We start from the raw sequence: 24,340 nt of genomic DNA, 5'->3' as shown, positions 1-24,340 counted from the left end.
TAGTTGTCTTTGCTGCAGGACTTTTCAGAACCTTTAATATGTTAGTACAACTTGTAATCATGTTACTTAGTCTCAATTATCCTCAATTTTCTGTGGCTCTGGGCAGTTGGCCTCTTTGATTTTCTGAGCTGTCCTTTCTTCTGAAGACTCATGGAATAACAGCCCCCAGCTGTTCTTTATAATGCCAGACCCAGAGAAGGTAGAGGGATTTCGGTGATGAGAGGGGCCCCATGTTGGGCTGAACCCTTCTCCAGGCACTGACTTTATGGCTTTCTCTCACTTCATGCTTCTTTGAGGAAAGAAATGAGGGATAAGCAATGGCTTATGAAGGAGCACATTGATTTGTTGGCTGAGGGGAGAAGGGAGTTCTTGTGGGGGAAGCAGCAGTCACTGGAGTCTTCAGAGGTGGGATGGTGGCATTTTGGACAACTTCTTTTCTTCCAGGATTCTCCCAAAGAGCTTGGCTGCCTCCAGAGCACATCCCCAGTGGATGGTGAGCCCATAGCCTCCATGGCCATAGTTGTGGATGACCTAGGAGAAGCAAGAGAGAAGGTGGCCAGGTCCGAGAGGGACAGTGGAAAGAATAGATGAAGCTCTTCTGCCCTGGAAGACTCAGGAGCCTCCTGAAGAGTCCTGGGCAAAGCCAGATGCCACCAGAGTTTCTCTTGGCACCCAGGGGGAATGGTGGGGACCCCCTGGGACAGTAGCAAGAGATGATGGGGCAGCCACAAAATGGATATCTAGAAAATAGCCTCAGAGTCAAATTCAAATCACATCCCAGCCCTACCCTCCTCCAGTAGTCTGACTTGGGCAAGTGACTTCACCTCTTAATTCACCCCGGTTTCCTCATCTGAAGCATGGGGAGAACTGTCCCTATCCCAAAGAGCTCCAGAGGAGATTTAATAAGGTCATTCATGTAATGGACTTGCTGCTGTGTGTGACACGAAGTACACATCCAGTAAGTACACATTTTCCTGCTATTTGACCACAGACTTTAGAAAACCAACCCCATTCACCATTTCACCACCACCATTAACACTGCTATTGATACTGTCATATCTGCCACACCATTAATATCGCCACTGAGACAGTTGGTGCAGCCATGTTAACACTGCCTTTGAGATTGTCACCTCTGCTGAGGTATTAACATCCTTGATAGTGTCATTTCCATCAGCACCAACTACCATCCCCACTCCCAATCACACCATTATCAACATTGATCTCATCAGCACCACCTCCATTAATATCACCACTGCCCCTCTATGTAACCTTGAGCAGGTCCTTAACCATCATTGAGCCTCAGTTTCCCCATTTATAGAGGAGGGGATATTAGCCACCACTGCCCCTGCCTGCCAGGGAGCCTATGTGGAACCTGAGATCAGACATGGCTGTTTCATGAAAATGCCAGAGCCATCTAAGGAGTGGAGGAGGGCATTACTTTCCTTGCCATGGGAGCATACCTCTGTGTTTGAAGGTCCAACGCGAAGCTGTTCTCTTTCTAGCTGAATCTGGGGGCGTACTGGCCGGAAGCCAGTTCGCTCATCAACAATTCTTGCATTCTGGAAAGAAACGTGCTGATCACTCATTTCTGGATTTTTTTTTTCCTGCGGCCATTTTTAGGTAGTAAGTAGTTTTTAGAATCTCATCACCACCAACACTAATATAATCACAGTCACCTTTATCAATCACCACTACCACCAACACCATCTTTATCAGCTACCAACATCATTACCATTATTGCTTCTACCTCTCCACCAATTCCATCATCAACCACCACCCTCACCATCAGCCACCACCATAATTCTAACAATAGTCACCATCTTATCACCATCATTATTACCATTCTCAGCATTTTCCTCACCATCAATACCAACTCATCCTCATCACCGTCACTACTGTCATCATCACTCGCAGACAAACGTGAAAGCCAAGGGCTCCCAGCCATTTCTCCCAGACAGGATTCATTAGCCCATAGCAAGAACTTCCCTGTACATTGTCAAGTTCTGTTATATTCCACATCCCTTGCTGGAATTAATTTGCCCAATTATCCCAGCGGTGGCATCTTCCCATCCTGAAGTGTCCTCATTAACAAGCTCCCAGGACCTTGGTCTAGGGCACTGCTACTCTTCCCTACCTTACCTTCAGAGTAGGCTCCAGTCTGCAGCAGCCTTCCCAAATGGTGGTGTGGTCCTGGATATTGTTTAGCTCATTCCAGTTTCCCAGCTGGAAGATGCCTCCAAGAGTAACTGTCTGGGTCCTAGATACAAATGAGGAGGGTCAAGGATCAAGGAAAATGAAGGCTTTGAGATGAATAAGGTCATTACCATCAACCTTGTCACCTCTGCTAACACCACCACCATCACTAACTCAATTGTCACTGTCATCACCATCAACACCAACCATGAACTCTTCCATCACCACTTCCATCAGTGTTGTCATCTCCATCGACAACATTGTCTTCACTACTATCATTAGTAGGTCATCACCACCAACGGCATTCATCATTTCACCACCACCATTAACATTGCCATTGATACTGTCATTTCCATGACACCAGTAACATTGCCATTGAGACCACATGGTTGGTACAACCATGTTATTAACATTGCCTTTGAGATTGTCAGCTCTGCTACATATTAATATCATTGATAGTGTCATTTCCATCAGCACCAACTACCATCCCCACTCCCAATCACACCTTCATCAGTACTGATCTCCTCATCAGCACCAGACCACCTCCATTAACATCACCACTCTACCACTCTTATGCCAATCACCACCCCCATGAATGCTGTCTTCCCCATCACTACAATATTATCCCTACTACCACCATTCCGCTATCAACAATATTGTCATCCCACAAACACCACCACTGGTTTCGGTGACATTGTCATCTCCCCCATTAACATTACCACCACGATCAACCCCGATCACCATTCCCATTCCCACTCCCATTATTGCCATTCACGCCACCTTTTTTTTTTTTTTGGAGACGGAGTCTCGCTCTGTGGCCCAAGCTGGAGTGCAGTGGTGTGATCATGGCTCACTGTATCCTCAACCTCCCAGGCTCAAGCAATCCTCCCATCTCAGCCTCCTGAATAGCTGGGACCACAGGCATACACCATCATGCCTGGCCAATTTTTGTGGAGATGGGATTTCGCCATGTTGCCCACGTTGGTCTTGAACTCCTGGGCTCAAGGAATCCTCCCACACTGGCCTCCCAAAGTGCTGGGATTACAGGCATGAGCCACCTACATACCACTTTTAGTGTCACCACATTACACCCACTGCCTTTATCTTCAGCATCACCACTATTGTCATCCAAAAGAATGTTCATGGTAGACCTCAGTCAAGGCTGAGTCTGCCTTCCCAGGGATTCAGTGGTTCAAACTCACTTTAAAAACATTGAAAGGGTCCGGGCACAGTGGCTCACGCCTGTAATCCCAGCACTTTGGGAGGCAAGGGTGGGTGGATCACCTGAGTCAGGAGTTCAAGACAGGCCTGGCCAACATGGTGAAACCCCGTTTCTACTAAAAATACAAAAAATTAGCTGGGCATGGTGGTGGGCACCTGTAATCTCAGCTACTTGGAAGGCTGAGGCAGAAGAATTGCTTGAACCCGGGAGGCAGGGGTTGCAGTGAGCCAAGATTGCGCCATTGCACTCCAGCATGGGCAACAAGAGGGAAACTCTGTCTCAAAAAATAATAATAAATAAATAAATACGTTAAAACACTGAAAGGGAACAACTGTGGGCAGTAAGGAGCCTGGGGCAGGCAGCAGGGGCATGAAGAGGGCATGAAGGGGACCCCTCTTCTGCCCGAGAACAGTCCGATTTTACCCTGGGATGATGTACGGGGAGTTGTAGATGCCACTCTCTGGCTCATGGGTGAGAATGAAATGCTTTATCCAAGGGGCATCCACCTGTTGATTCAAGGCAGGAAAGTCTCATCAGCAGAAGTGAATCAGTGCGGCTGTCCTTGCTCCCCTCTGTGGCCAGATGACCTGACAAGAGTCAAGTCTGATTCCTTATAAGACATCTCATGACGCTATGGCCCAGGTGTGCACCTGGCTGTTTGCCTCTTGCAGGAAGAGCCGCCCTGATTGGCAGCCACCCCTGCTCCCTGAAGCATTGTGTCTCCTCACCCACATGTCTGAAGAAAAGCACCAGTACACACATGTAAATGCATACACATGAGAAAAATAAAATTCTAAGCCCCCAACTGAATGAACAGACCCCCTCTTGGCCCTAGGAGCCCCGGAGAAACCTTGGAGCTGAGTTCACAGCTGCGGTGGGATGGGAGGTCTAACGTGCCTCATTATATCCCCTCCCTCAATGACCTGGCCAAAGTCAGGCTTTCTTCCCTAAGTGGTAAGCAGAAACCAGCCCTTTCAACAGACTCCACACTGATGATGTCATTGACCAGCTTATCTTCCCAGGTACAGAACTTCCCCCATTCCTTTTTTCTTCAAACTTTCAATTTTTTTTTTTTTTTGAAACGGAGTCTTGCTCTGTTGCCCAGGCTGGAGTGCAGTCTTGGCTCACTGCAACCTCCACCTCCCAGGTTCAAGTGATTCTCCTGCCTCAGCCTCCCGAGTAGCTGGCATTACAAGCGCCTGCCACCACACCCGGCTAATTTTTTGTATTTTTAGTAGAGATGGGGTTTCACCATATTGGCCAGGCTGGTCTCGAACTCCTGACCTCGTGATCCACCTGCCTCGGCCTCCCAAAGTGCTGGGATTACAGGCATGAGCCACTGCGCCTGGCCCAAACCTTCATCTTATCTTATGTAAAATGTAGATTTACTGGGCACTAACTAAAGTCTCACAAGTATGTAATCATTCTCTCACTGCTGCACCCTTCTCCTGCTTTTTTAAAAAAGAAAACATATAAAGACTAAATCTCCCAAGAATCTCTTTGGAAAAAAGAGCCACAGGTGCATCTGTGACTCGCATTTTTCCTGGGCGTGCCTTCAAGCTGGTTCCATAAACCTTGATGATTTCAGACGTATGCCTCAGTCACTCATTTTGGTTGTCACACCCATCAGCCCACATTAGGAACACACGCATGCACCCCTACACACATAAGCATACACACGTGCACCCCTATGAACACTCACAGGTGCACATGCACACACACCCTCACACACACACACACCATCACACATATGCACACATACCCTCACACACATGCACACACCCTCACATATATGCACACATCATCACACACGTATATACACCCTCATATACATGCACACACACCCTCACACATATGCACACACACACACACCCTCACATGCATGCACATACATACCCTTACGTACATGCACACACCCTCAAACACATTCACACACACCCCTCGCACACATGCACACACCCACACCCTCACATACACGCACACACCCTCACACACATGCACACACACCCTCACATACATGCCCACCCACACCATCACACACATGCACACACATACCCTCACACACATGCCCACACACACACCATCACACACATGCACACACATACCCTCACATGCATGCACACACATACCCTTACATACATGCACTACACCCTCACACACATGTGCACACACACACCCTTCGCACACATGCACACACCCCACACACACATGCACACATCCTCGCACACATGCGCACACATACCTCACACACATGCACACACCCTCACACACATGCATACATACCCCTTGCACACATGCACACACACAGCCTCACATGCATGCACACACCCTCACACACATGCACACACACCCCTCACACACATGCACACACACCCCTCACACATGCACACACACCCCTCACACACATGCACACACACCCCTCACACATGCACACACCCTGACACACATGCATACATACACCCCTCACACACATGGACACACTCCCTCACATACATGTATATACCCTCACACACATGCACACACACACCCCTCACACACATGGACACACACCACTCACATACATGCACACTCACACACATGCACACACACCCCTCGCACACATGCGTACACACCCCTCACGCACATGCACACACACATACACACACACCTCTCGCACACATGCACACACACCCTCACATACATGCACACACCCTCACACATGCGTGCACACACACCTTGCACACACAGCCCTCACACACATGCACACACACACCCTCACATACATGCACACACCCTCACACACATGCACACACACACCCTCACATGCATGCACACACCCTCACACACATGCACACACATACCCTCACATGCATGCACACACACATACCCTCACATACATGCACACACCCTCCTCATACATGCACACACACCCCCTCACACACATGCACACACACCCTCACACACACACACACACACACCCTCACATACATGTGCACACACCCTCACACACCCACACACATATGCACACACACACCACATACATGAACACTCACATACATGCACACACACATACCCTCATGCACATGCACACACACAGCAAGAGGAGGCATGGAACAATGCTTGCACGCACAGGCTTTTAAGCCAGGTTGCCCAGCTTCCAATCCCAATTCCACTTCTTACTACCGTGTGAACTTGTGCCTGTTACTTAAATCCTCTTTGCCTCAGTTTCTTCATCTGTAATAAGGCAATGACGATATGGTATTACCCAGCTCAAAGGGCTGTGGCCATCACTAAATTAATTAACAAAATAGGCTGAGCGTGGCGGCTCACGCCTGTAATCCCAGCATTTTGACAGGCCAAGGCGGGGGGATCCCTTGAGCCCAGGAGTTTGAGACCAGCCTGAGCAATATGGTAAAACCCTGTCTCTACAAAAAATGTAAAAAAAGAGCTGGGTATCGTGGTGGCATGTTCCTGTAGTCCTAGCTACTCAGTAGGCTGAGGTGGGAGCCTGGGAGGTCAAGGCTGCAGTGAGCCGTGATCAAGATACTGTGCTCTAACCTGGGCAACAGAGCGAGACCCTGTCTCGAGAATAATAATAATAATAATAATAATAATAAACACAATAAAGTGCTTAGGCCTGTATCCAGTGCTTGGTAAACACTCCATAAATGTTTGCTATTTTTATTACAATACAGGCATATGCTGCTCCCACATAGGTACAAGAACATACACGTGTGCTTCACGATCAAGAGGAAATCCTGAAAGAGGGCAAATGGGGGTGGGACAAGTTTGGATTTTAACATGTCAATTCTCTGCAGTCTGGGGGGGCTCCTCTAACAGATGTTCCTGATTTGTCCACCATCTTGAGAGATTGAATAAGCATGCGGAATGATCTTCCTATCAACAAAAGGCAGGGGTCTCACCCTCACACTCACCTTAATGATCTGCCCCCGGCCTGGCTGCAGCAGGGGGTCTGGTTGCAGCGCCCCAGCCCATACCCCAGTGCAGTTGACAATCACATCTGCGCCTTCTCTTGCCACCTGGTAACAACCAACAGGGTAGTGGGGGATGAAAGGTGGGAAAGATCTTCGTATTCCCTGTTGTCTCTTCCCCTTTCTTCTACCCTCAATCTGTCTACTCCCTGATGAACAGTGGGGAGAGGTCTCAACGACAAATCAGAGAGGCCCGGCTCCAAATTTTCACCCTGTGATTTATCTGATGTGTGACCTTGAAAATGGCTCTTTATCTCCTTAACGCTCAGCTGCCTCTGTAAAATGAGGCTGCCCGTGCCTGTTTACAGGCTGCTATGAGGCTCCTGTACAACTCTGGATATAAAAGTGGTTGTAAAGCAGTTCTTTGGATGGGGGAAATCTTCCTGGAACCTCCCGAAAGAAGTCAGAAAGGAAGCAGAGATAGTTATCTTTCTCCTTTTGACTCCTTTTAACTTTATTCTCTTGCCTTCTAGTCTGCCAAGACATTTGCAGAAGACACGCTGGAACCCCTAGCTCTGTCTACAGATGAGACGGTCTCATCTCAAGCATGCATGATGAGCCCCTAAGCTCCCCAACCCAGCCCCAGGGACTCTCATCACAAGACAGTCATGGCACAGACACATTGCGAGATGCTACTATTGTTCCTGAGTGAATGATTGAGAATGAGGGCTGCATTGGGTGGACCATGTATCTCCAGTGTCCATCAGGGCCCGACCCAGAGCAGGTTAGTCCTCATGACATAGCACTAGTAGCTACATGTATGCAGTGCCTTCCATATGCCAAGCAGGGTTCTAGATGCTGGGATCAAATGAAGCCATACAGTAAAGCTCTTGTTGCTGGTGCCTGGAGACGGTGGCTTTTCCTATCATTATTATTGGTGGTGGTGTCGCTTTAGAGGTGAGTCAGCTGAGGGCCTGGACTTTGCAGAAAGACCAACCCAGATGCCAGCAGGGTTAAGAAGCAAGCAAGTGTCTGACCTTGGAGTGCAGCTGACACTAAGAAAAGGCGGCCAGCCTCTAACCCCAAAACTCATTGAGTCTCAGATATAAATCAGCTCCTAATGGCCACCATGATCCCAGTGTTCCTTTGTTCCCACCACCAACATGAAGGCAGAGCCCCCCTCCTTCAGAATACCGGAGTCCTCCTGGGGCAAGGGTCTGGGGCAGGCCTGTGGGGACCCTAGGAGCCTGAGAAGGGGCCCCCGACTCAGCAGCAAGAAGCAGAGGCCTCCCCTCTTCTCCCTCCCCCATCCACTGCATCAGCCCTGCAGCTCACCTCCTCAAAAGACTCCACCTTCCGCTGGAAGAACTTCACTCCCCTCTCAGTTAACCTGGGATGATCAAACACATCAAAAAGCCTAGGATTCATTTCTCTGTCCCATCCCGCCAAGAGGGTGGCACAGGAACCTTTCCCAAAGAACCTTCTGCGGACGTTAGTCGCACAAGATGCTGTTTGAGAAGATGGCTGTGTCGTCAAATCAGCTCATGAGCACCTGGCTGGACTGGTAGTCCAAAAAATCTCCCTTGGGAAACCAGAGATGGTCCAAGCCCCTTGTTGGGCAGATGGAGTTGGGGAAGGGCCTTGTTGAAGGCCATAGAGTGAGTCAGTGATGGAGTTGGAGCTCAAACCCAGGCCTCTTAGCCCCCAATACTTCCTATGACCACCACATTGCTTTGTAACAGTAAAGGGGATGAGATTCAGAGTAGAGAAGGGGAGAGTTGTACCAGTGCCAAATTCCCCTTTGTCAGAAGCTGGGCACGAGGAGGGAGGTGGGCTGAGGACACCCACCCTCCCTTTAAACATCCCATTGCAAAAACATCTAGCACAATTAGAAATACACTAGAAACGGCCGGGCACGGTGGCTCACGCCTGTAATCCCAGCACTTTGGGAGGCCGAAGCAGGCGGATCACGAGGTCAGGAGATGGAGACCATCCTGGCTAACACAGTGAAACCCCGTCTCTACTAAGAATACACACACACACAAAAAAATTAGCTAAGTGTGATGGTGGGCGCCTGTATTCCCAGCTACTCAGGAGGCTGAGGCAGGAGAAAGGTGTGAACCTGGGAGGCGGAGCTTGCAGTGAGCCGAGATTGCACCACCACACTCCAGCCTGGGCGACAGAGCAAGACTTCAGCTAGAAAGAAAGAAAGAAAGGAAGAAAGAAAGAAAGAAAGACACTAGAAACATCCAAAGAACAGGAAATAAGCCAAAAAGAAGGTGAAGCATACTCTCAGAACTATCTCATTTCCATCATTTTCTCAAGATAGAAACACCATGGGCATGTTTTTCCTGGAAAAGACTGGACAAGAGTCATGTGTCCTCAAGTTAGAAGAAATAGCTATGTCTTAGTACAATTATTCCAAAACATGGCTGATAATTAGAATCATCAGGGAGCTTCTTAAAATGCAAATTTCTGCTGGGCCTGATAGCTCACGCCTGTAATCCCGGCAATTTGGGAGGCTGAGGCAGGAAGATTGTTTAAGCCCAGGAGTTTGAGACCAGCCTGGGCAACATAGTGAGACCCAATCTCTACAAAAATATTTAAAAATTAGATAAGCATTGTGGCACATGCATGTGGTCCCAGCTACTTTGGAGGGGGACCTGAGGTGGGAGGATTGCTTGAGCCCAGTAGGTTGAGGCTGCTGTGAGCTGTGTTCATGCCACTACACCCCACCCCAGCCTGGGTGACAGAGTAAGATTTTGTCTCAATAAAAAAGCAAATTTATAAACCTTATCCCAGAAATTCTAATTTGGCAGGCATAAAGTGGGGTCCTGAAATCTACATTTTAAAAAATCTTCTGAGGTCATCTGATAAAAGCCACCATACATTCCATATTTTTTAAATCTTTTTTTTTTTTTTTTTTTTTTGACACAGGGTCTCACTCTGTCACCCAGGCTGGAGTGCAGTGGTGTGATCACAGCTCACTGCAGCCTCTACTTCCCGGGATCAAGACATCCTCCCACCTCAGCCTCCTAAGTAGCTGTGACTACAGGCATACACCATTATACCTGGCTAATTTTTGCATTTTTCGGTAGAGACAGAGTTTTGCCATGTTGCCTGAGCTTGTCTTGAACTCCTGGGCTCAAGTGATCTGCCCACCTTGGCTTCTCAAAGTACTAAGATTACAGGTATGAACCACTATGCCTGGCCTAAAAGTCTTAATAAAATAGTAATACATTAAAAAATGTATGGAATCAGGCCTGGCACAGTGGCTCACACTTGTAATCCCAGTACTTTGGGAGGCCGAGGGGGGCGGATCACGATGTCAGGAGATCAAGACCATCCTGGCTAACACGGTGAAACCCCATCTCTACTAAAAATACAAAAAATTAGCCAGGCATGGTGGTGGCTGGCGCCTGTAGTCCCAGCTACTCAGGAGGCTGAGGTAGGAGGATGGCGTGAAGCTGGGAGGTGGAGCTTGCAGTGAGCTGAGATTGCGCCACTGCACTCCAGCCTGGGTGACAGAGCAAGACTCCGTCACACACACACACACACAGTATGGAATCTCCCTTAATATGAATGTATGTGAATATAAATACCAATGTTTCTCTCAAGTGAGTGTTTGCTAATTTAGAACACTGCCAGATTCCTATTAACATGAGGAACAAGTCAAAGACATCCACTATCATCTGGATGAGCAACATTGTTCTGGAGGTATTGGCCAAAGCAGTTAGAGAAGAAAAAAAGAGAGAGGTAGATAAAAATAAAAGGTAGCTTATGTTTTGCAGATGATGTAAACATATCTGGAAATCTTAAAACAATACATCTAAAACTATTACACAAATATTAGGTATTTAAAAGAGGTTGTTAATAGACGTCATGTGTAAACAGCTGCCCAGGTGGTTCTGATGCCCAGCTAGGCTCAGGACCCATTGCCTCTGTGCCCAGTGGTGATCAGGACCAAGGATAGCTCCCACACCAGGCCTAAGGGTATTCTTCAAACCCTGGGGTTGGTCCCTGCAGGGGGAAGCCCACGAACCATCTTCTACTACAACTTCGTCTCTGGGAGGTGCCTCCCTCAAAGTGGAGTTTAAAATCTCACCTTTCAGTCAGCCACTGTAGATAGTTCTTTCCCTCCAGAATTAGGCTTGTATGGAACCAGCCATAGCTAGAGTCACAGCAGGCAAAAGTTGAAAATAAAGGTAAAAATCAGGGCTATATTTGAAGGCTGTGAAATGGAGGTGGGAGCAATGCTGTTCTGTAGGCCCAAAGGGTAGTGCCACGACCACTAGGTGAAGTTCAAGGGGGGGATGTGGTTTTGAGCTCAATGCAAGGAAAAATGTTCTATCAGACAAGACCATCTCTGACATTGGAAGATGCAAGTGGAAATTGAATGTGCATTTGTAGAGGGGATTCAGGCCTGGGGTGGGATGAGGAGAAGACCAGAGAGGCATCAGGCTGTAGAGAAAAGAAAGGAGGGGTGTGGGGTCATACAGACTGGGTTGGAATCCCAGTTTGGCCACTTGGCTGTGTGACCTTAGGAAGTCACTTAGCCTCTCTGAAACTCAATATCTTCATCTACAAAACAAGATGGTGATATGGAGCCTCTGGACTTGAGATCTGTGATTTCATACCCCCTACCTTCCCAGCCCAAGGCCAGGTTTGAGTGGGTAGCCTCTCTGAAGGAACTGGACCAAGGACCAGGAGACCAGGGTACCAAGACCTGGGTAGCACAGGAAATCTGGTGCCTCTACCCTCTGCTGCCTTCTGGACAGGTCTGTCTAACTCATGGGGCCCTGGTCCCCTTTGACTATGACAATAAACTCACCTGTAATCTGGGAATATATCCAGCTCTCTGGGGGTCAGCTTCCGAAATCCCAGAACTGTGTCCTTCCAGGAAGGGTCCTGAAGAGGAAGGACAAAGGGGGTACCAGGAGGGATGGAAGTCAATAATAACGATAATGGGCCAGGCGTGGTGGCTCACACCTGTAATCCCAGCACTTTGGGAGGCTGAGACGGGTGGATCACCTGAGGCCAGGAACTCCAGACCAGCCTGGCCAACGTGGTGAAACCCCGTCCATACTAAAAAAAGAATAACAATACAAAAATTAGCAGGGTATGGTGGTGCATGCCTGTAATCCTAGATACTCAGGAGACTGAGGCAGAAGAATCCCTTGAATCTGGGAGCTGGAGGTTGCAGGGAGCCGAGACTGTGCCACTGCACTCCAGCCTGGGCCAAAGAGCGAGACTTCATCTCAAAAAAAAAAAAAAAAAAAAAAAAAAAAAAGATAATGACAAAGACGTATGTCATGCTAAGTGCATATCAGGCACCGTTCCAAGCACTTTACTTATACTGGTCCATTTAACCTTCACAAGAAGCCACTGGGGTGGATGCTATTCTTTCCCCAGTTTACAGATGGACCCACTGAGGCTTAGAAAGATTAAATAACTCGCCTAAGGTCACACAGCTAATAAATGGTGGTGTTGGGATTTTAACCCATACAGCTCAGTTCCAGAGTCCATGTTCTTAACCGCTATTTATGGTAAGGGTAAGAGTAAGACCGAGGGTGAGTTATACGGAAAAGGTCAGAAATAGGGGAGAGAAAGCGGCAACAGTGAGAGTCCCCGGGGATGAGAGAAAGCAACAGAGCATAGTGTCAGACAACCTGGGCGGAGACCCCAGCCTCATCACTTACTACTTGAATTCTCTGAGACTCAGTCTCCTTGTCTGTATCATGGAGTTAATAATCACTCTTGGCCAGGTGCAGTGGCTCACACCTGTAATCCCAGCACTTTGGGAGGCAGATCACTTGAGGTCAGGAGTTCGAGACCAGCCTGGCCATCGTGGTGAAACCCCATCTATATTAAAAATACAAAATTTAGCCAGGCACGGTAGTGCATGCCTGTAATCCCAACTACTCAGGAAGCTGAGACAGGAGAATGGTTTGAAACCAGGAAGTGGAGGTTGCAGTGAGCCGAGATCATGCCAATGCACTCCAGCCTGGGCAATACAGCGAGACCCCGTCTCAAAAAAAAAAAATACTCTTAGTCCCATGAAAGGTAACAGATAATGTGGATAAAGACCTTAGCAGAGTGCTAAAGGTTGAATGAATTTTAAGAGCTGGCACAGGGCTCTGGGCACAGAGCCAGACCACCCTCTCCAAGCAGCCTGAGCAAACCCTCCCAGGGCTGTGCTGTTCCTGTGAGCACATTGGGCAGCATGTGGTCACACATGGCCTGGATTCAAATCCCAGCTCAGCCACTGGCAAGCTTTGTGGCCTTGGGCAAGTTAGTCCATTTCTCGGAGCTTCTTTTTTCTCATCTATTAAGTGAGGATAAGGACAGCTCTTACCTCCTGGTTATAAAGAGAATTAAATGAGCGGCTAGCTGTAAATGAGTTAGGACTGGGCCTGGCACAAAATAAATGCTTTGGCAGTTTTTGCTATGATAAGTATTTTATTTCTTCTTGATAAAAAACCCTGGGACCTTCAGGGACACATGAAATCTTTTGGCTTCAGCACCAAGTGCCCGTCACTGCAGAACATGTTTGTGTTTTAGCCATGCTAATCAAAGGCTAGTTTCCCCTGGGCATCAGAAGATTCTTTGTCCTCTGCCAACTGAACAGCAAAATTTGAAACAAAAAAAAATTTCAAAGCAAAAATAGAATTTAAACCAAACCTGTTTTGAACCCAGGAGTCTGTTGCCTACAAGACTCAAAACACCCCGCCCTCATCTGTGATTAAGGCTCTGCGGCACTCACCCTCACCACCCCAGCCCTGGGGGATCATCCCTCACAGTCAAGAAGTGTTCACCCACCGGAATGGCTTCATGGAAGAGGTTGTACCCTGAGATTAGGAACAGGCCCAGTTTTTCAGCATTGGGAGAATGGATGTGGCTCAGGAGATAGTCAAAAGTCTGTTGGCTCCAGTCCCTGGAAGGGTCATGAAGAGTTCGATCACCCAATGCCCTGAGCTGGGCAAAAAACCTTAGGTCAGCTGGCATGGGGCTGTGGCATGATCAGGGGTTTGGGGTGTGTCCAAAACCCAGAAATCCACCACGTTCACTCTTGCAACTCCCCAAATGCCATGGGTCTTCTCCCTCCCAAATTTTCCAATATTTCCCCATTAATAGAATAAAGAAGACAGGGAATGAAGGATGCCCATCATAACCATTTGGAGTGCACCTCCAGCACGGGATTACATGGCTGATGAGTTTCAGTGAAGGCCTTGACCTGGCTTTGGGGATTACGAGCCACACTGTTCAGGCTGGCTGCAAGCACCCCTCCTTGTAAACATTGGTGGCAGATATCGACTTGCAGCTCCTCAAACTTTTCCTCCTCCCCCGGGCACACAGCTCACCTACATTTCCTAGACCCTCTTGCAGCTAAATGAGACCGTGTGACTTGTTTCTGGCCAAGGGACTCTAAAGACTCTGCGCATGTGGTCCTGCGTGATCCTTCTGCAGTCACCGGCCCATGTGAATGGTGACATTGAGGTGACCTCCGGAACATGTGGGAAAATGGCAAAGCCATGAGATGGAAGGAGCCTGGGCCCCTGAATCACTGCGCACTGATCAGAAACATTGGTTTTTTACAGAGGTGTGAATTAAAATTCTGGTTGGGTACATTGGCTCATGCCTATAATCCCAGCTCTTCTGGAGGCTGAGGCACGAGGGTCACTTGAGGCCAGGAGTTTGAGACAAGCCTGGGTAACATAGGGAGAACCTGGCTCTACAAAAAATAAAGAAAAGTAGCCGGGCATGATGGCATGCACCTGGGTCCCAGCTACTTGGGAGGCTAAGTTGGGAGGATTGCTTGAACCCAGGAGGTCAAGGCTGCAATGAGCTATGATCATATCACTGCACTTCAGCCTGGGTGACAGGATGCCTCTAAAACAATTTTTTAATCTGTTTGAGCTGCTATTCATTGGGCGTTCCATTTGCTGAAGCATCTGGCAGTTTCTAAACTACCATAATGACCTTTGCAATTTATTTGATAAATCTGTGCATCCATCCACCCACTTAGATGTTCACCCACTTAGAAGTTTTCCAGATTCAGCTGGGTGCAAGGGCTCACACCTGTAATCCCAGCAATTTGGGAGGCTGAGGAGGGCAGATCGCTTGAGCCCAGGAGTTCAAGACCAGCCTGGGCGACACAGACAGACCCTATCTCTATTTAAAAAGAATAAAATTTGGCAAGGCACGATGGCTCATGCCTGTAATCCCAGCACTTTGGAAGGCCAAGACAGGCAGATCACCTGAGGTCAGGAGTTCGAGACCAGTCTGGCCAACATGGTGAAACTCCATCTCTACTAAAAGTACAAAAATTAGCCAGGCGTGGTGGCAGATGCCTGTAATCCCAGTTACCTGGGAAGCTGAGGCAGGAGAATCGCTTGAACCCAGGAGGCAGAGGATGCAGTAAGCCAGGATCATGCCATCGCACTCCAGCCTGGGCGACAAGAGTGAAACACAATCTCAAAAAAATAATAATAAAAATAAAAATTTATAAACTAAAAAAGAGGAAGTTTTCCAGATTCACCAACCATGTGGTATTGACAGGCACCCAGTTTCAGGAAGACGAGACAAAACCTCCTAGTATCTGGCACAGAGCAAGGGGCTGAATATTTATGAATCTTTTATTTATTTTTTTCTTTTTGACACAGTCTCACTCTGTTGAGAGTACAGTGGCAGAATCTCAGCTCACTGCCACCTTTACCTCCTGGGCTCAAATGATTTTCCTGCCTTAGCCTCCGGAGTAGCTGGGATTACGGGCGTGCGCCACCATGCCCAGCTAATTTTTTGTATTTTTGGTAGAGATGGGATTTTGCCACGTTGTCCAGGCTGGTCTGGAACTTCTGGCCTCAAGTGATCCTCCCACCTAGACCTCCCAAAGTGCTGGGATTAAAGGCGTGAACCACCATGCCTGGCATTTTCTTTATCTTATGCTAGACCAGAGCTTCCACAAGGGGCTTGCTCTTGGTGATGGGAACCCTGACCCCCTCTGCAGACTTAGCCCCATGGGCTCCCCAGGCTAGCCTATGTGACCCTCACTCACGCCTCCTTTGGGTTGCTGGGGTCAGAAAGGTAGGGCTGCCAGAAGCCGGCAGCTACGTCAGTGGTGGTGAGTGGGGTGAAGCGGTCTGCGTAGACCTTTATGTCCAGTGGCTGCAGCACTGAGTGGTAGCGCTCATGGATGCAGAGGGCGGTGGACAGCCCGATGACTCCCGCTCCGATCACCACCACACGCATGGTACCAGCCTGTGGGAAGGAAGGGTTGAGACACACCATCATCACCATCATCTCCATCATCCTCACCACCATTGCCACCATCCACTGAAGGCTTAGAAAGTGCCAGACACCACCAAGCCCTTTTTATATTTGATCTTCCCCATGACCTCAGGAGGAAGGAATATCATTGTTCCCATTTTGCAAATGGAAACACTGAGGTATGGCGAAGCAATCGAGACTTGGCCACAGTCGCACGGCTGGTAAATGATGCAGCTTTCTCTGGGGAGCATCCCCAGACACCCAGTTTCTGGGCTGGGAATAGAAAAGACCCAGCAGAGCGCATGACCAACTGTAGGCTCGGTAGGCCGATGGTTAGTGCGATGGGCTCTGGCTTCAGGACTCAGCTCTGCCACCTACTGGCCGTTAACTTTGAGCAAGATGCTTCAACCTCTAATAATCCATACTTGAGGGGATGGATGGGAAATTGAACAAGATGCCAAACGTAACAAATTTAACAAGCTGCCTGATGAAAAAGAAGTAATGTACTGACATTTGTGGAGCACCTACTGTGAGCCAGCTGGCCCCAGCTAAGTGCTTCACAGGCATCCCTTCTTCCAAGTCTCCCAACACTCTTATGAGGTAGGGGCTGCTGCTTTCGGCCCTGTCTTCCAGAGGAGGAAACTGACGTTCAGAGAGGTGATGTGACTTACCTGAAGTCACACAGCCAGTTAAATGGTGCAGCTGTGACTTAATTTCAATTTGAGCAAACTCAACACACGCTTAATGCATACCTACCATATGCCAGGCTAGCAGCCAGCAAATGCAGCTATGAGCATGACAGACACAGTGTCTGGCCTCAGAACTTGGTCTTCCAGCACAGAACTCCACCTGCCTTGGGGCACAGGGCTAATTGGGCCCTGAGAAGTTTAGAAGGCCTACCAGCTTCTAACCTTGAAGCTACTTAAGTCTGCACAGCAGGGAAATATTCTGCAGCCTCCTGCTGAGGCAGAACAAGAGAATTGTTTGTGCTCAGAAGAGCCAAATTCAACTTTCCCTCCTCTTCACTCACAACTCTCCTCCTGCAGACCTCAGCTCCTGGCAACTTGGGCCTGCGGCCCTGGACAGCAGGACATTCTTAATATGGCCTAGTTTTATAAAGGAGGGAAAAACGGCTCCAGTCCACAAGAACTGGACTGTGTTGGGGTTTCAGAAGCCAAGTTGGAGATAGAACCAACAAACAGAAAGGTATCGTTCCTCTAGGCAATTCTTCCAGCTTCGAGCCTTAGCTTGGATACTGGGGCTTAGGAGACAGCCCCTCTCAGGGACTCTTGGCCTCCTCTCCTCCCTCTTCTCTAATACTTTGCCTGGAGACACAATCTCCTCATCTGCGAAAAGGGGGTAATCCCAATCTTACAGGGTCATTTTAAGGGTTAAATAAGAAGTTTAGCAAAAGTTCTCGGTACAATGCCTGGCACAGAGTAGGCCATCAACACACAGCAGCCTCCTAGAACTTTGTCTCCTAGAACTTTGAAAAAATCACATAGAACAAAAACATTGCAGGAACAAAAGGAGAGAGGGAGAACCAGGCTCAGTGGCTCACGCCTGTAATCCCAGTACTTTGGGAGGCCGAGGCAGGTGGATCACGAGGTCAAGAGTTCAAGACCAGTCTGGCCAAGATGGTGAAATCCCGTCTCTACTAAAAACTACAAAAATTAGGTGCAGTGGCAGGCGCCTGTAATGCTAGCTACTAGGGAGGCTGAGGCAGGAGAATCTCTTGAAGAACCCCTGGCAGCAGAGGTTGCAGTGAGTCGAGTTCGCACCACTGCATTCCAGTCTGGACAACACAGCCAGACTCGCTCCAAAAAAAAAAAAAAAAGAGAAGAGAAAGGCCAGAGTCAGACCTGGCTTCACTTCTGCCTTGCTGTGTGACCTTGGCTAAGTTAATTCTCCCTCTCTGGGCTTTTTGACTGTCTCTGCATAATTTCCAGAGAGCTGACCACTTTTTTTCTTTTTTTCTTTTTTTTAAGAGACAAGGTCTCACTCTGGCACCCAGGCCGGAGTGCAGTGGCACGATCATAGCTCACTGCCACCTCCAATTCCTGGGCTCAAGCGATCCTCCCACCTCAGCCTCCCAAAGCGCTGGGCTTTCAGGTGTGAGCCACTGCACTTGCCCTCTTGACCATTTTTATACGTTAACAATGAGAAGGCAGAGGAATAAAGGGCTTTCTGCATTCTCCAGATTCTCCATGATGAATCCAAGAGACACTATGGCCCAGGCTGAGGGTCAGACAGACCCAGGTTCGCAGGCTGACTTGGGCACACACCAGCCATGTAACCCTGGGCAGGTTGCTCAACTTGATTGAGTGAGGGTGACCAACGTCCACAGCTTGCCCAGGACTGAGGGTCCTGCCAGGATGCAGCCTTTCAGACTAAAAGTCAGTGCAACAGAGTTTCAGGCAAACCAAGATGAGTTGGTTAATCCTAATTGAACCTCAGTTTCCTCATCTATAAACTTTTTTTTTTTTTCGAGACAGAGTTTCACTCTCGTCGTCCAGGCTGGAGTGCAATGGCACAATCTCAGCTCGCTGCAGACTCTGCCTTCCGGGTTCAAGTGATTCTCCTGCCTCAGCCTCCTGAGTAGCTGGGATGATAGGCATGCGCCAACACGCCTGGCTAATTTTTGTATTTTTAGTAGAGACGGGGTTTCACCATGTTGGCCAGGTTGGTCTCAAACTTCTGACCTCAGGTGATTTGCTGGCCTCAGACTCTCAAAGCGCTAGGATTACAGGAGTGAGCCACTATGCCCAACCTCATCTATAAACTTTTATGAGAGCTGACAAAGTTGCTTGCCTTATTGTCTCCTCACTGGAATATCAGCTCCTGGACACCCAGGTAGCGAGAGGCAGAGCCCAAGCCAGCCTGGCTCATAAGTCTATGTGCTTAAAGGCCGTGCTTGCCCGTAAATCACATGGTTTGAAAAATCTGAGAATCAAACAGGTAAAGAGGAACAACCGAAGCTTCAGAGTCCTGCATTTCAAAAATATAATATAATATAATATAATATAATACAAAATAAAATAAAATGTCTGTAGGAATTTTTAGAGTGTTGGTGGGAATAGAATGGAAAATCAAAAAGGCTGGGCACGGTGGCTCACGCCTTTAATTCCAGCACTTTGGGAGGTCGAGGCTGGCAGATTACTTGAGGTCAGGAGTTCAAGATCAGCCTGGCCAACATGGTGAAACCCTGTCTCTACAAAAATACAAAAAAATTAGCGAGGCTTGGTGGCACACGCCTGAAATTCCAGCTACTCAGGAGGCCAAGGCAGGAGAATCCTTTGAATCCGGGAGGAGGAGGTTGCAGTGGGCCGAAATCATGCCGTTGTACTCCAGCCCAGGTGACAAGAGTGAAACTCCGTCTAAAAAAAAAACAAAAACAAAAAAACTCCGTCTAAAAAAAAATAGAATTTAAAAGGAAAAAAATGTGAGTCCAAAGTCAATTATCTTTTTTAAAAAATTCACTGTATGGGGCCGGGCGCAGTGGCTCAAGCCTGTAATCCCAGCACTTTGGGAGGCCGAGATGGGCGGATCACAAGGTCAGGAGACCGAGACCATGCTGGCTAACACGGTGAAATCCCGTCTCTACTAAAAAATACAAAAAACTAGCCGGGAGAGGTGTCGGGCGCCTGTAGTCCCAGCTACTCGGGAGGCTGAGGCAGGAGAATGGCATGAACCCGGGAGGCGGGGCTTGCAGTGAGCTGAGATCTGGCCACTGCACTCCAGCCTGGGCGACAGAGTGAGACTCCATCTCAAAAAAAAAAAAAAAAATTCACTGTATGAGTCAAAATTGACATTGATTATTGCAACGTGTGTATGTGTATGTGTGTGTGTGTGTGTGTGTGTTAAAGTGCAAAATAAATGCATGAGGTCCTCACGACAAGCCAGAGCCACATTGTGAGATCTGGCAGATCCAGCCTCAGGTAAAATCATTCATGCGTGTAGGTAATGAGCTTTTGGACTTAAACGCACCCAGCTCAGTTACTCGGTTGGACATTTTCGTGTTGTTGCTGATGTTTTTTTTAGCGTTGCCATTCTCCTCTGTTTTACACCATTACTTCAACCCAGCAAGCTTGGAGTATGCATCCCAGAAGATGCAAACAACTTGGATTATTATATTTGTGTGCATGTGTATGTCTGCGTGTGTGATTAGAATGTCTGTGTAAGCATGGAACAGGAAGGGAACCAACGTATTTTGGTCTCTGCCACTTGCCAGACACATGTAGATGCAGCACAGACGTAATCCTCTTAATCCTCTCAACTGCTGTAGGAAGTAGGGAAGGTTACTGCCCTCATTCTGGAGGCTGGGACTGAGGTTCAGGGAGGAGAAGTCACCCACCCAAGGTTACACAGTCAGTATGGGACAGCATTCGGATCCAGACCCAGTTCTATCAGCACTTTCTGCATTGCTCTAAAAAAATATTTAGGCAGTCGGCATGCAGTTGCCACCTGACGCTTTCTGCTTGTCTTTCAGTCTTGCGTTTATCTGCCTAGGACCTCCCTTGTCCCCTAGAAGGCAATCTGAGACAGCTGATGGTTTTGATTGCTACGTGCACAGCAAAGAATATGAAAGACTTGTTTAAAAAAAAAAATCAGTAAGCCAGAGATGAGGCATTTGAATGAACATAATTCGTTCTCCCTGGTTGCACCACATGGCTACTTCTTATGAAGTTATTTGCAGAGTTTGTCCTTGAAATGGAACAGAAGCTATAAAAGTTTGAGAACCAGGCTACCAACTCCCCCATCAAAAATAATAACTATCATTTGAGTCCTTGCTACCTGCCTAGATCTGTTAAGCACTTTACATGCACCACCTCTGTTAACACTCAGATTCACCCTCTAAGAGGGGAGTTATCATCCCAGTGTTCCAGATGAAGAAACTGAGGCTTGGGGAGGGAAAAGTCACTTACCTATGGTCTCTCTGCTGGATGTTTGAGAGGCTGGATCTCTCCTTTCCTGTCACCTGCCTTAGGCTGTAATGTTGAGCCCTGTCTTTGACATCGCTAGGACATGAAATCCTTTGCCTCTCCCCTCTCCCAACCCCTGCCCCCAGCTCAAAGGTGCATCTGCCACTCACCGGAAGTACCAAACTGCTGGAGAGACCAGATAACTGCCGTGCGGGGACACAGGATGCTATTTCCTGAGGGGAAGCTCCTGATTCTGGGGCGTCTTGTCTCCAGCCCTCTGTCCGCCAGCCCGGACTGGAGCGCAGGGTCAAAGTCTGGAGCTATGGACAGGGCACGGCTTGAGGGGTGGGGCTCAGCACTGCACTGCCCGCAGAGACTGGACCCAGGCCCGGCCGGGAGACCTCGCTCCCGGTCCCTGAAAAGTTGCCTGACTTTTCTGGCTGATCTCAAGCTCCTGTGGACAGGCCTCAGGGGAGGGAGGGAGGACGGGCATTCTTGGAGGGTTGATGAGCACAAGAAGAGCTGTCGCTCTGGCCAGCTGGAGAGGATCCCCTTTCTTCCCTCTTCCTGCTGCCGCCCTGGGGGAGGGTCGGGCCGTTCCCTGGGGCACTGGAGGCCTGGCCTGCAGAGAGGGGGTGGTCAGCCTGGCAGCCCCTGAGGGGAAAGGAGAGGCACAGGACAGGGGCTCCCTGGGCCAACCCGATGCCATTCCAGGACGCTGGGGAGATGAGGCCAAGGAGGGACTGGAGGTGACGCCTGTGTGGGCCATGGGGATGCGTGGCTCTTTGCTCCCGTATCCCAGAGACGCAAGCGGCAGGACTCCAGGCCCTTCCTCTGCCAGGGATAGACGTGGAGCTGTGATTTTTAGAGCCCAGAGATCTGTGGGCACCTCAGTGTACAGATGGGAAGACTGAGGCCTGAGAGAGACGGATCAACCAGCCCTGAGGGAGGCATTCTTTGGGTCAGCTTTAGCAATCCAGCCTCTAACACTTTCCTTTAGTATCATCAAATTAAAAGGCGAAGATGAAATAAGAAAATGCATGCAAAATACTCACTGCTTAGTATTTTCTCCTTTTTTCTTAAGTGACAGGATTGGCCGGGCACAGTGGCTCACACCTGTAATCCTGACACTTTGGGAGGACAAGGTGGGTGGATCACCTGAGATCAGGAGTTTGAGACCAGCCTGGCCAACATGGCGAAACCCCATCTCTACTAAAATTATAAAAACTCAGCTGGGAGTGGTGGGGTGTGCCTGTAATCCCGGCTACTCAGGAGGCTGAGGCAGGAGAATTGCATGAACCCGGGGGGCGGAAGTTGCAGTGAGCCGAGATGGCACCACTGCACATTGCAGCCTGGGCTACAGAACGATACTCTGTCTATAAAAAAGAAAAAAGAAAAAGGAAAAAAAAAGAGACAGGGTCAGGCCAGGTGCAGTGGCTCATGCCTGTAATCCCAGCACTTTGGGAGGCCGAGGTGGATGGATCACTTGAGGTCAGGAGTTTGAGACCAGCCTGGCTAACAGGTTGGTGAAATCCCGTCTCTACTAAAAACACAAAAATTAGGTGGCCGTGGTGGCACATGTCTGTAATCCCAGCTACTCGGGAGGCTGAGGCAAGAGAATCACTTGAACCTGGGAGGCGGAGTTTGCAGTGAGCCAAGATCAAGCCACTGCACTCTAGCCTGGGCAACAGGGTGAGACTCTGTCTCAAAAAAAAGAGAGAGAGAGAGAGAGACAGGATCTCATTCTACCACCCAGGCCAGAATGCAGTGGTGCCTTGAACTCTTGGGCTCAAGCAATCCTTCTGCTTTGGCCTAGCCAGGACTGCAGATTCATGCCATAACACCCAGTCAAAATATTTATTTTTTGTAAAGACAGGGTCTTGCTATTTTGCCCAAGCTGGTCTCAAACTCCTGGCCTCAAGCAATCATCCCACCCCGGTCACCCAAAGGGTTAGGATTATAGGCATAAGCCACCACACTCTGACATATTTTTTTCTTCAATAATAAAAAATGGATGGGGTGAAACCCACTTTTTATTTTATATCTAACTAGTTTGAATTTTAATACAATAGTCAAGTATCACTTAAATATCATGTGACCCTTATAAAGATCCCTGTGTGTTTAATTCGTCATGGGAGCACTTCAACATTCACAAAAGCCCAATATCTTCAGGCTCCCCACTGCCATCCCAGCAATAATTTACGTTTTATAAATTTTGGTGTACCAATTCTAAATACTTTACCCGGATTTTCTTTTTTATTTTTTTCTGAGACAGAGTCTCACTCTGTCGCCCAAGCTGGAATGCAGTGGTGCCATCTCGACTCACTGCAACCTCCGCCTCCCAAATTCAAGCAATTCTCCTGCCTCAGCCTCCTGAGTAGCTGGGATTACAGGTGCATACCACCTCGCCTGGCTCATTATTTTTGTATTTTTAGTAGAGACAGGTTTTCACCATGTTGGCCAGGCTGGTCTCGAACTCCTGACCTCAGGTGATCTGCCCACCTCAGCCTCCCAAAGTGGTGGGATTATAGGCGTAAGCCACCGCACCCTGCCTTACCCAGATTTTCTCTTTGAATCTTGAAACAGCCCTATAAGGCAGGTGCTGTTATTATCATCCCCACTTCAGGGCTAAAATTCAGAAACTTGCTCCAGCATCCACTGAAGTTAAAGATGGCTATCCTAATATCTATCATGCCCACGTCTATGTATATACCCAAGATAAATGAAAACATACATCAATCAAAAGATAAAAGGCTTCTGTAAGAATGTTCATAGCCCCTGTTAACTAAAAAAAAAAACAAACCAAAACCAAAAACAAACAAACA

The 24,340-nt window shown here is 48.4% G+C and overlaps 1 protein-coding gene across 2 annotated transcripts in view; it reads right to left on the bottom strand.

The window, feature by feature from the left end:
* DAO (D-amino acid oxidase) overlaps window positions 1-24,340 on the bottom strand; it is a 46,346-nt gene continuing 22,006 nt past the window's right edge. Inside the window, exons 1-11 of one of the 2 annotated variants that reach the window (XM_025401869.1) lie at window positions 21,686-22,051; window positions 16,382-16,584; window positions 14,146-14,260; window positions 12,158-12,234; window positions 11,432-11,497; window positions 8,662-8,716; window positions 7,330-7,434; window positions 3,839-3,921; window positions 2,140-2,257; window positions 1,461-1,559; window positions 1-531 (exon numbers count right to left, since the gene is read on the bottom strand). In XM_025401869.1, coding sequence (XP_025257654.1) covers window positions 400-531; window positions 1,461-1,559; window positions 2,140-2,257; window positions 3,839-3,921; window positions 7,330-7,434; window positions 8,662-8,716; window positions 11,432-11,497; window positions 12,158-12,234; window positions 14,146-14,260; window positions 16,382-16,575 — 1,044 coding nt within the window. In that variant the 5' untranslated portion in view covers window positions 16,576-16,584; window positions 21,686-22,051 and the 3' untranslated portion in view covers window positions 1-399. Of the gene's footprint in view, window positions 532-1,460; window positions 1,560-2,139; window positions 2,258-3,838; window positions 3,922-7,329; window positions 7,435-8,661; window positions 8,717-11,431; window positions 11,498-12,157; window positions 12,235-14,145; window positions 14,261-16,381; window positions 16,585-21,685; window positions 22,052-24,340 lie in introns of those variants that run through there. The other variant, XM_025401870.1, reaches the window with a different exon arrangement.

This window comes from Theropithecus gelada, chromosome 11, assembly GCF_003255815.1.
Source record: "Theropithecus gelada isolate Dixy chromosome 11, Tgel_1.0, whole genome shotgun sequence".
Taxonomy (NCBI): Eukaryota; Metazoa; Chordata; class Mammalia; order Primates; family Cercopithecidae; genus Theropithecus; species Theropithecus gelada.
Note: the sequence above shows the minus strand (reverse complement) of the source record. Positions and strands in the feature narration are given on the sequence as shown.